Source organism: Ranitomeya variabilis, chromosome 1 (assembly GCF_051348905.1).
Source record: "Ranitomeya variabilis isolate aRanVar5 chromosome 1, aRanVar5.hap1, whole genome shotgun sequence".
Lineage (NCBI taxonomy): Eukaryota > Metazoa > Chordata > Amphibia > Anura > Dendrobatidae > Ranitomeya > Ranitomeya variabilis.
In genome coordinates, this window is record NC_135232.1 from 15418206 (window position 1) to 15430661 (window position 12456).

The 12456-nt window shown below is 44.3% G+C and overlaps 2 protein-coding genes across 5 annotated transcripts in view; both read left to right on the plus strand.

Annotated features, from left to right (window-relative positions):
- LOC143793538 (uncharacterized) overlaps positions 1–12456 on the plus strand; it is a 379060-nt gene that overhangs the window by 279766 nt on the left and 86838 nt on the right. The window lies entirely within an intron of this gene.
- The window catches only part of LOC143793515 (uncharacterized), a 185528-nt gene that overhangs the window by 166057 nt on the left and 7015 nt on the right, over positions 1–12456 (plus strand). Inside the window, exon 5 of one of the 4 annotated variants that reach the window (XM_077280551.1) lies at positions 40–67. The exons of the other annotated variants lie outside the window; for them this stretch is intronic. Within the exon in view, the coding sequence (XP_077136666.1) occupies positions 49–67 (19 nt within the window). The 5' untranslated portion in view covers positions 40–48. The remainder of the gene's footprint in view (positions 1–39; positions 68–12456) is intronic. 4 annotated transcript variants of the gene reach the window in all.

Below are 12456 nucleotides of genomic sequence, written 5' to 3' on the forward strand. Positions count from 1 at the left end.
TACCGATCAGGTTAATTCTGTTTTTTTTTTTAGTGATAGGTCGGGCGAATGCGGCGGTACCAAATATGTATGTTTGATTTTTAATTTTTTTTTTATTGTTTTATTTTGAATCGGGCGGATGGTGAGTGATTTTAACTTTTATATATATATATTTTTTTTAATTTTTAAAACTTTTTTTTTTACATGCTTTAACCCCTTTCTGTCATTGGACGTACTATTCCGTCCATGTGGGGTGGGCCCTACTTCCCAAGGACGGAATAGTACGTCCAGCACGATCGGCCGCGCTCACGGGGGGAGCGCGGCCGATCGTGGCCGGGTGTCACCTGACTATCGCAGCTGACATCCGGCACTATGTGCCAGGAGCGGTCACGGACCGCCCCCGGCACATTAACCCCCGGCACACCGCGATCAAACATGATCGCGGTGTACCGGCGGTATAGGGAAGCATTGCGCAGGGAGGGGGCTCCCTGCGTGCTTCCCTGAGACCCCTGGAGCAACGCGATGTGATCGCGTTGCTCCGAGGGTCTCCTACCTCCTTCCTCGCTGCAGGTCCCGGATCCAAGATGGCCGCGGCATCCGGGTCCTGCAGGGAAGGAGGTGGCTTACCGAGTGTCTGCTCAGTGCAGACACTTGGTAAGCCTGCAGCCCTGCACAGCAGATCGCAGATCTGGTAGAGTGCTGTGCACACTGCCAGATCAATGATCTGTGATGTCCCCCCCTGGGACAAAGTAAAAAAATAAAAAAAAAATGTCCACATGTGTAAAAAAAAAAAATAAAAAAAAAATTCCTAAATAAATAAAAAAAATTATTCCCATAAATACATTTCTCTATCTAAATAAAAAAAAAAATCAAACAATAAAAGTACACATATTTAGTATCGCCGCGTCCGTAACGACCCCACCTATAAAACTACATAACTAGTTAACCCCTTCAGTGAACACCGTAAAAAAAAAAAAAAAAAACGAGGCAAAAAACAACGCTTTATTCTCATACCGCCAATCAAAAAGTGGAATAACACGCGATCAAAAAGACAGATAAAAATAACCATGGTACCGCTGAAAACGTCATCTTGTCCCGCAAAAAACGAGGCGCCATACACCATCATCAGCGAAAAAATAAAAAAGTTATAGTCCTCAGAATAAAGCGTTGCCAAAATAATAATTTTTTCTATAAAATAGCTTCTATCGTATAAAAGCGCCAAAACATAAAAAAATGATGTAAATGAGATATCGCTGTAATCGTACTGACCCGAAGAATAAAACTGCTTTATCAATTTCACCAAACGCGGAATGGTATAAACGCCTCCCCCAAAAGAAATTAATGAATAGCTGGTTTTTGGTCATTCTGCCTCACAAAAATCGGAATAAAAAGCGATCAAAAAATCTCCCGTGCCCGAACATGTTACCAATAAAAACGTCAACTCGTCCCGCAAAAAACAAGACCTCACATGACTCTGTGGACTCAAATATGGAAAAATTATAGCTCTCAAAATGTGGTAACGCAAAAAATATTTTTTGCAATAAAAAGCGTCTTTCAGTGTGTGACGGCTGCCAATCATAAAAATCCGCTAAATAACCCGCTATAAAAGTAAATCAAACCCCCCTTCATCACCCGCTTAGGCTACGTTCACATTTGCGTTTTGCGCCGCAGCGTCGGCGACGCAACACACAACGCAGGAACACCGCATGCACAACGCTGCGTTTTGCGACGCATGCGTCCTTTTTTTGCTTGATTTTGTACGCACAAAAAATGCAACTTGCTGCGTCCTCTGCGCCATGACGCGTGCGCCGCAGTGATGCATGCGTCGCAAAACGCAAGTGCAACGCATGTCCATGCGCCCCCATGTTAAATATAGGGGCGCATGACGCATTCGGCGACGCTGCGGCGCAGAACGCTAATGTGAACGTAGCCTTAGTTAGGGAAAAATTAAAAAAATTAAAAAAATTTATTTATTTCCATTTTCACATTAGGGTTAGGGCTAGGGTTAGGGTTAGGGCTAGGGTTAGGGTTAGACCTAGGGTTAGGGCTAGGGTTAGGGCTAGGGTTAGGGCTAGGGTTAGGGCTAGGGTTAGGGCTAGGGCTAGGGCTACATTTAGGGTTGGGGCTAAAATTAGGGTTAGGGTTGGGGCTAAAGTTAGGGTTAGGGTTTGGATTACATTTACGGTTGGGAATAGGGTTGGGATTAGGGTTAGGGGTGTGTCTGGGTTAGAGGTGTGGTAAGGGTTACCGTTGGGATTAGGGTTAGGGGTGTGTGTGGATTAGGGTTTCAGTTATAATTGGGGGGTTTCCACTGTTTAGGCACATCAGGGGCTCTCCAAACGTGACATGGCGTCCCATTTCAATTCCAGCCAATTCTGCGTTGAAAAAGTAAAACAGTGCTCCTTCCCTTCCAAGCTCTCCCGTGCGCCCAAACAGGGGTTTACCCCAACATATGGGGTATCAGCGTACTCGGAACACATTGGAGAACAACTTTTGGGGTCCAATTTCTCCTGTTACCCTTGGGAAAATACAAAACTAGGGGCTAAAAAATAATTTTTGTGGAAAAAAAAAAATATTTTTTATTTGCATGGCTCTGCGTTATAAACTGTAGTGAAACACTAGGGGGTTCAAATCTCTCACAACACATCTAGATGAGTTCCTTAGGGGGTCTACTTTCCAAAATGGTGTCACTTGTGGGGGGTTTCTACTGTTTAGGTACATTAGGGGCTCTGCAAACGCAATGTGACGCCTGCAGACCATTCCATCTAAGTCTGCATTCCAAATGGCGCTCCTTCCCTTCCGAGCCCTCCCATGCGCTTAAACGGTGGTTCCCCCCCACATATGGGGTATCAGCGTACTCAGGACAAATTGGACAACAACTTTTTGGGTCCAATTTCTCCTGTTACCCTCGGGAAAATACAAAACTGGGGGCTAAAATATAATTTTTGTGGGAAAAAATTTGTGTTTTATTTTTACGGCTCTGCATTATAAACTTCTGTGAAGCACTTGGTGGGTCAAAGTGCTCACCACACCTCTAGATAAGTTCCTTAGGGGGTCTACTTTACAAAATGGTGTCACTTGTGGGGGGGTTTCAATGTTTAGGCACATCAGTGGCTCTCCAAACGCAACATGGCGTCCCATCTCAATTCCTGTCAATTTTGCAGTGAAAAGTCAAACGGCGCTCCTTCCCTTCCGAGCTCTCCCATGCGCCCAAACAGTGGTTTACCCCCACATATGGGGTATCAGCGTACTCAGGACAAATTGTACAACAACTTTTGGGGTCCAATTTCTTCTCTTACCCTTGGTAAAATAAAACAAATTGGAGCTGAATTAAATTTTGTGTGAAAAAAAGTTAAATGTTCATTTTTATTTAAACATTCCAAAAATTCCTGTGAAACATCTGAAGGGTTAATAAACTTTTTGAATGTGGTTTTGAGCACCTTGAGGGGTGCAGTTTTTAGAATGGTGTCACACTTGGGTATTTTCTATCATATAGACCCCTCAAAATGACTTCAAATGAGATGTGGTCCCTAAAAAAAAATGGTGTTGTAAAAATGAGAAATTGCTGGTCAACTTTGAACCCTTATAACTCCCTAACAAAAAGAAAATTTTGGTTCGTAAATTGTGCTGATGTAAAGTAGACATGTGGGAAATGTTACTTATTAAGTATTTTGTGTGACATATCACTGTGATTTAATTGCATAAAAATTCACATTTGGAAAATTGCAAAATTTTCAAAATTTTCACCAAATTTCAATTTTTTTCACAAATAAACGCAGGTAATATCAAAGAAATTTTACCACTATCATGAAGTACAATATGTCACGAGAAAACAATGTCAGAATCACCAGGATCCGTTGAAGCGTTCCAGAGTTATAACCTCATAAAGGGACAGTGGTCAGAATTGTAAAAATTGGCCCGGTCCATAACGTGCAAACCACCCTTGGGGGTGAAGGGGTTAATAGTCTCCATGAGAGACTATAAGCTGCAGCTGTCCAATCGCCTCTGCTACACACAAGCGATGATCAGATCGCCTGTGTGCATCAGAAATAGTCAGTTGCTATGAGCACCGATCACCGTGCGGCGCTCATAGCTATTCGGTTATGACAGCCAAACTGGTCTGCTGGAGACTTCTGGCTGTCAAGCCAACCCATCGGTGACCCAGGATCATGTGACGGGGTCACCGATGGGCGGGATTTTTGGCTCACTTCCGGTAAGCGCGAGTTAAATGCCGCTGTCAGAGATTGATAGCAGCAGTTAACACTCACGGGTTGATCGCAATTCCACCCACGGCTGTTAGAGGCACATGTCAGCTGTTCAAAACAGCTGACATGTGCTGGGAAAGATGTTGGCTCAGCGCCGGAACCCACATCAAAGGGAGGGATTTCGACGTGGGTGTATTATTAATGTCGGAAAGGGGTTAACATCACCATTGTGCACTAAAGATTACCTTTTTGATACATTTTTGCTAAATAAAGATATTTATTAAAATGTGTAATATTTAAATGTACTTTAATTATTTTTATTCCATTTCTCGGAGTTCCCCTTTAAATATTGAGAACGTTCCCTGAGAGCCATCACTTTATGTTCCGTTATCCATGTTGTGTGATGATTTCTCTTCTTGAATATATGGGTCTGTGTCCACGGGCCGTTTTACATCCGGAATAGCTGCGGATTGAACGCTGCGTGGAGCCGCAGCGTTCAATCCGCAGCGTCCAGATGTTACAGCATAGTGGAGGGGATTTTATGAAATCCCGTCTCCACTATGCGTGGTAACACGCATCCGGTGGCCCTGCGATTCCGGACATGCGGCGCGTCTTTTTAGATTGCAGCATGTCCGTTTACCTTGCGGCGATGCTGCGCCGCCGCAAGGTAAAACACAGGGCCCTATGTGTGGGGTGCGATGATTCCGGATGTGTGCAATGAACACATCTGGCATCATCGCGTCTACACAAGGGGGCGGTGCTTTGGGCGGAGCTAGTTTTCCGCTCCGTCTAAAGCGCCGACCATCCTGAACGTGGACACGTACCCTATATGTAGCGTGCCATGTGGGATAAACCCTAAAAGTGGCAATACCAAATATGTATTTTTTATTTACCGTATTACGTTTATTTGTTTTTATTCTGGGAGATAAAGCAGAAATACCGTATTTTCCGGCGTATAAGACGACTTTTTAACCCCTAAAAATTGTCCCAAAAGTCGGGGGTCGTCTTATACGCCGGGTACGGCGTGTGCAGGGAGCGATCCTGGATGTTCCCAGGGTCTGAAGGAGAGGAGACTCTCCTTCAGACCCTGGGATCCATATTCATGTAAAAAATAAAGAATAAAAATAAAAAATATGGATATACTCACCCCCTCCGACGAGCCCTGGCTGTCACCGCTGCAAGTGTCTGCCTCCGTTCCTAAGAATGCAGAGAGTGAAGGACCTTCGATGACGTTGGGGTCAGGTGACCGGTCACATGAGCGGTCACGCGACCAATCACAAGACCGTGACGTCATCGCAGGTCCTACACTCACTGCATTCTTAGGAACGGAGGCAGAAGCTTGCAGCGATGACAGCCAGGGCTCGTTGGAGGGGTGAGTATATCCTTATTTTTTATTTTTATTCTTTACATGAATATGGATCCCAGGGCCTGAAGGAGAGTCTCCTCTCCTCCAGACCCTGGGAACCACACGCCGTATAAGATGATTGGGCGTATAAGATGACCCCCGTCTTATACGGCGGGCATATCCCAAATTCCATATTTTATATGGAAAAGTTGGGGGTCGTCTTATACACCATAAAATACGGTAATGGAAACTTGCACCTTCAATCCTATAAATACCGGGCTCAATAGGAAAACCTTGGTTCAGAGACAGGGGCCTTCAACAGATCCCAGTAATTCCGACATTGTTTTTTCATGACTTGGTGTACTTCATGATAGTGGTAAGTTTTGGTCGATAGTTTTGTATTTATTTATAAAAATAAAAGAAATGTGTCCTTTTCAAACTTGAATTTTTATGCCCTTAAACCAAATAGTTAAATATTTCCCACATGTCTACTTATCAGCACCATTTTTGAAACATGTGTTTCAAGCGTTTGTTCCCCTTTTTTCTCCCTATCTCTTAGGGTCAGTTTGATTCATATAAAAAATAACCTAGACATGTTTGGCGTCTAAGAACTCTTAATGACCTGGAGAATCATAATGGCAGATCAGTTTTAGCATTTAATGAAACTATAAAAAAAAACAAAAAAAACAAAACAAGAATGGGATTGCACTTTTTTTGCAATTTCACTGCACTTGGAATTTTCTTCCCACTTTCTAGTACACAACATGGTAAAACCAATGGTGACGTTCAAAAGTGCAACTTGTCCCGCAAAAAATAAGCTCTCACCTGGCCATATTGATGGAAAAATAAAAAATTTATGGCTTTGGTAATGAGGGGAGTGAAAAACGAAAACGCAAAACCAAAAAAAGCTCCTGGGGTTAAAGCAGGATATCGGATGTTAGTCTTGGTACCCACCGCCGAAAGCAAGCTTATATTGAAGAAAACAGCCGCACTCAGGTTTGGATTTTTTAAATGCATAACAGGAGCAAAAAGTTTATTCAAGTCACCACAGTGTTAAGGCAATTAGGAGAGGGACTCCTTGGTAGGTGTAAAGTAGGTAACGTTTTGACCCCGTGGTGGGTCTTTGTCAAACCTCACTTGAAAGAGGATAAGGATAGCAAAACGGAGATGCAGTGTAGAAAAATCTGGAGAAATTCCCAGTACAGACTATGGTTAATGCATGTGGAGATCCGTAATGTCATGGAAGGGGTATGTCCCTGGGAATGCTGCAGGAGCTGGAGCTGTGCCTGGTGATGACGTGCCAGGTTTGACAAAGACCCACCACGGGGTCAAAACGTTACCTACTTACCTACTTTATACCTACCACGGAGTCCCTCTCCTAATTGCCGTAACACTGTGGTGACTTGAATAAACTTTTTGCTCCTGTTATGCATTTAAAAAATCCAAACCTGAGTGCGGCTGTTTTCTTCAATATATGACTTTGTTTGGATCATTTCCACGTCCAGCAAGCACCTATCTAACTATACACTGAGTACATGCCTTCTCTATAACGAAAGCAAGCTTATGGCAGAGTGACAAGGTCCATATGATGTTTGGGAAAAAGTGGGAGAAGTGAACTACCGAGTTTACCAACCCGGGAAAAGAACCCCCGAACAGTTGTATCATGTCAATCTGTTGAAAGCGTGAAAGGATCGGGAGTGTATGCTTATGGATGCAACTCCAGACATATCTTCTGGGAACCCTTCGATTTTGGCCCAGACGGAGGCCGAGAGAGAGTTTGATAGGAGACACTCTCTCGAAACAGCAGCGTTGAGAGGTCCGCAAATTAGTAGAAGAGAATAAGGATTATTCTCCAAACTACCCAGTCGTATCTCTGTCATCCAGCATGACATTGTCACCGAGCCTCACGTAAGGGTATGAATGGAACCATACCGTGTGCCCGAGGCCTGGAGACCAGAAATCACGAGTGAGGTAAGACAAATGCTCCAGTTAGGAGTCCTGGAGTGACTAGGCTAGCCCAATTGTGCTAATCCCAAAGCCGGATGCATCATTACGGTTCTGTAATGATGTCCGTAAATTGAATGAGGTGCCGAAGTTTGACCTTTATCCAATGCACCGGGTGGACAAGCTGATCGAGTGACTAGGGCAGGCCCACTACTTTACCACGCTCGAGCTGACCAAGGGTTACTGGCAGGTACCTCTCACGGAGTCAGCAAAAGAGAAGACCGCCTTCATAACATCAGAAGGTCTGCACCACTATATCGTCTTGCCCTTTGGACTACAAGGGGCACCAGTCACATTCCAGAGGCTGATGGATATAGTGCTAGAACCCCATCGAAAGTATGCGTCATCGTACTTGGATTAAATCATCATCTTTAGTACTGACTGGCATACCCACATGTCCTAGGTACAAGCTGTAAATTCGCTCAGAGTCGCAGGCTTGACGGCGAATCTCAAGAAATGTGCAATAGGGCTCAAAGAAGCCCGGTACTTAGGATACGTGATTGGCCATGGGGTTATCAAACCCAAAATAAAATCGAGGCCATACAGAACTGTATGTATGTATGTATGTATGTATGTATGACCTGTTACCGCCAAACAGGTGAGAGCATTTCTCGTCATCGTTGGGTATTACCGGAGGTTTATACCTAATTTCTCTGGGAGAACAACACCCCTAACCAGTCTCCTAAAGGGAAAGAAATTGGTAATGATGCAGTGGAACCCTCAAGCGGAGGAAGCCTACCAGTCTATGAAGGTGGTGCTGACAGCCCATTGTCATCAGCCCCAACTTCAAGAGAGACTTCGTCGTGCGGATGATGCCTCTAAAGTTGGTCTAGGAGCGGTCCTGTCACAGAAGATGAACGGTGAGGAACATCCGGTCATCTACCTAAGTAGGAAACTCACCCCGGGCGAGTAATTATAGCGTAGGGAAGAAGGAGTGCCTGGCTATTAAGTGGGCCTTGGAGTCCCTACACTATTATTCGGTCGACCGTTTCGCTTGGTGACAGATCATTCACCCTTGGTCTGGATGAGAAATGCCAAGGAGAAGAATGCTCGGGTCACCAAATGTTTCCTGTCTCTGCTAAATTCCAATTTCACTGTGGAACATAGTGCAGGGAAGGCGCAAGGGAATGCGGATGCCCTGTCCCGGGCACCCTGTATGGTGACTAGTGTTTAACCCCACAAGTTTGAATGGAGGGGGGGATATGTGAGGCAGTGAGGTGGATCATATGCGAGGGTCGATATATGTCCCCCAGGATGTGGACAGAGTCTTATTAAATCCGCTGGAGTGCCTTGTGTTCACAGCAGGACGCCTGTGAGTCACAAGGCAAAATAAGAGTGGATTGGGTCCAAGTAGTGACTCAGTCAAGTTTGTAGAAAAACCCGTTAAGGGCTTTTATTTTTAGAGAGATTTTCAGGTTTGGTAGTGGGGGGAATCCCTCTCTCCAGCCCGGGTTTTGGAAGTGGCTCTATGGCCACAATTCCATTTAATTCTGTCAGTTTGTGCCTTGGATGTGTCAGTTTGGAGTTTAGCAAGCTGCAGGGCAGGTGTCTCTGTGCAACCCAGGACTGTGTGAAGCTAACACAGAACCAGGGAACTCAAGGCACCTGACGCACCCAAAAGAAATGGCGGTGCCATCGTCCACGGCAACGGGTTTGGAGTTCTGGACTGTGTTTACGGTGACCCCCCTGCGATCCGAAGGACATCACTCCTTTGTGTGAGTTTTTAGACATTAAAGACATTTGCTTTGAACTTTTCTGTGGTCCCTGCCTATCCCTTGCACTGCACCAACCCCGCTGAACTACAGCACGCTTAAAAAGATGGACATCGCTGGATCACAGGCAGGCAGTGTACACAGTGCCTCCATCTGCCTCATTAATGGGAATCTTCCACTGGGAGTTCCATCTGACTCACATATTTCAGAGATTACACAGACACCCCCATGTAAGTGCTCAGCGTAGAGTGCAGGATAAATGGGAGCTGAGCCTTACTTCGATCTTTGTGAGGCAGAATTAACAAACTAATAGCAGGTGAAGAATTGGTTTTATTTAATTTTTACGCTGTTCCTCCTAGGGTATAAGTGATTAGACGACTTTATTCTTTGGGTTTGTGCAATTACAGCGATAACAGATTTATGTAGGGTTTTTATGTTTGGCTTCTGTCCCAATCTGAAAGACAAAGTTTTTGCATCACCATATTTGGAGCGCTATAATTTTCCTATATTACTGCCGACAGTCATGTGACATTTTTTGATCGCTTTCCATCCTGATTTTTTGGGAGTTAGAATGAACAAAAAAACAGCAATTTAGGAATTGCCTTTTAAGTATATTTTGTTTATCTTTTTTTATGCTATTCACAGTGTGGTAAAACAACTTTGGGTCAGTACCATTACGGCGATACGACATTTATAAAAAATTTTTTACACAATGAAACTATTTTGTAGTAAAAATATATATTTTTTTTTGCAGCACTTCATTTTGAGAGCTATACGTATGTTATTTCTCCACTGATGGAGCTGTATGGCAGCTTGTTTTTTTTTGCTGGAGAAGATAACTATTTAGTAGTGATGAGCGAGTGTACTCGTTCCTCGGGTGACCTCCGAGTATTTGTAACTGCTCGGAGATTTAGTTTTCATAGCGGCAGCTGAATAATTTACAGCTACTAGCCTGCTTGATTACATGTGGGGATTCCCTAGCAACCAGGCAACCCCCACAAGTACTCAGCCTGGCTACTAGCTGTAAATCATTCAGCTGCCACGATGAAAACTAAATCTCCGAGCAGTCATAAATACTCGGAGGTCACCCAAGCGTGCTCTGGAAAACCCGAGCAACTAGTATACTCGCTCATCAGTACTATTTAGTGATAATATTCTTATTTACATTTGTCTTTTTGATCTTGTTTTATTCCACTTTCCTTTCAGTGATATGATAAAGCATTGTTTTTTGTTTTTTTTTCCAGTATTCACTGAAGAACTTAATTAGTGTGACATTATTATAGGTTGGGTCGTTCTGGACACGGCAATGCCAAATATGTGTACTTTATTTGCTATTATTTTTACATAATTCTAATTATTTATTGGCATATTTTTCATTTATTTTGTGATTTTATTTTACTTTTTTACTTCGCCCTCTATGGGACCTTAACTTATTACTCTGATCGTAGATATAATGCTTTAGGCCTTTTTCACACGTCCAGATAATTCCGGTACCGGAGAAATCGGTACCGGAGTTATCCGTGTCCGTGTGCTCACGTGGCACATCAGTGTGGCACACGTGCGGCAGCCGTGTGCCGCCCGTGGACCACACGGACCGTGCAGGAGAGACAGCGCTACACTAAGCGCTGTCCCCCCTGCGTGTGGTGCTGAAGGCGGCATTCATCTCTTCTCCCCCGCAGGAGAGAAGAGATGAAAGATGAAGTTTTTGTTCTTTTTTGTGAAAAATAAAGTTTGCTGGTGAACTCCCGCCTCCCACCCCCTGTGCGCCCGGCCGCTTGCATAGAAATACTCACCCAGCTCCCGCAATGTCTCCTCTCAGCGCCGGCAGCCTGTCCTGTGTGAGCGGTCACGTGGTACCGCTCATTACAGTGAGGAATATGCGCAGGAAAAGATTTGGTCAGGGAAGAAAGCGCACATTATCACCCACTAGAGACCGTTTTAGATGGGAGGATAAACGTAGAAGAGGTGCGGGCTTTACGTTCCGTCGTTCCTCAGGAGAGCGTAAGAAACCTGACCAATGATTAGCGATCCCTGGGGGGGGGGGGGGATTGTTAGCCTTCTTATCAGCATGGTCAAAAATCACAAATAGTGATTGGGTGCGGAGCATAATATCTGATGGACTCAGACTTGAGTTTAGTCACATTCCACGAGATAATTTTAAATTAACTCCCTTGTACTCTTCTCCCCTTGAACAGACGACATTAGAAGCAGAAGTTGTGAGTTTGTGCCTTAAAAAAGTCCTAATAGAGGTTCCAGAATCTGAGAGAGGTACAGAGGATTCTACTCTTCTCTATTCCTTTTTCAGAAACCAGATAAATAATTTAGAACCATAATAAATCTTATGTCCCTTAATGAGTTTCTGGTCAATCAAGGTGGACCTCTTTGCCACCAGACAAAACAGAAAAGAAAATTCTGTTCCCTAAATCCCAGAGAGAATCCTCTGGTAGCTTACGCGTTCCCACCATTGACCCTGTTACCTCTGGTAGTGAGGAAAATCAGGAAAGATCGGGCAAGAGTCATACTAATTGCTCCATTTTGGCCCAGAAGGACCTGGTTCGTGGGGCTCAGAACTATGTCGGTATGCGATCTCTGGGTGCTTCCAGACCTTCTGGACCTGCTCTTCCAGGGGCCGATCAACCATCCACAAGTCAGGGGACTTCATTTAACGGCTTGGAGTTTGAGAGGTCATTGTTGAAAGATAGAGGCTTCTCCCCAAATTTAGTGGATACCCTGTGAAGAGTAGAAAACAAGTTACAACAAAAATCCACTCTAGAACCTGGAGGCAGTTCCTGGCCACTTCAGATTTTAACATCAAAGAGGGAGTTCCAATACGTCAAATCCTAGAATTTCTGCAGAAGGGTTTGGAGTTGAATCTTTCCACGAGTACGCTAAAAGTACAGGTCTCAGCCCTGGGTGCCCTGTTCTCTTGTAACATTGCCAATAACTATTGGGTTTCTAGGTTTATTAAGGCAGCTGGTAGAGCTAGAACCATGCACAAAACTAAAAGCATACCATGGGATTTTAACCTAGTCCTTTCAGCTAAGACAAAGGACCCATTTGATCCCCTACAGTCAGCCTCAATAAAGATGCTATCCCTCAAAACAGCTTTTCTGGTCCTAAGAAAGTGCTTAGAGTATCAAAATGCATGCTAGCCAAATGGATTAGGGAGGCTATCTCTCTGGCTTATACTACAGGTGGGGGTCTGGCTCCG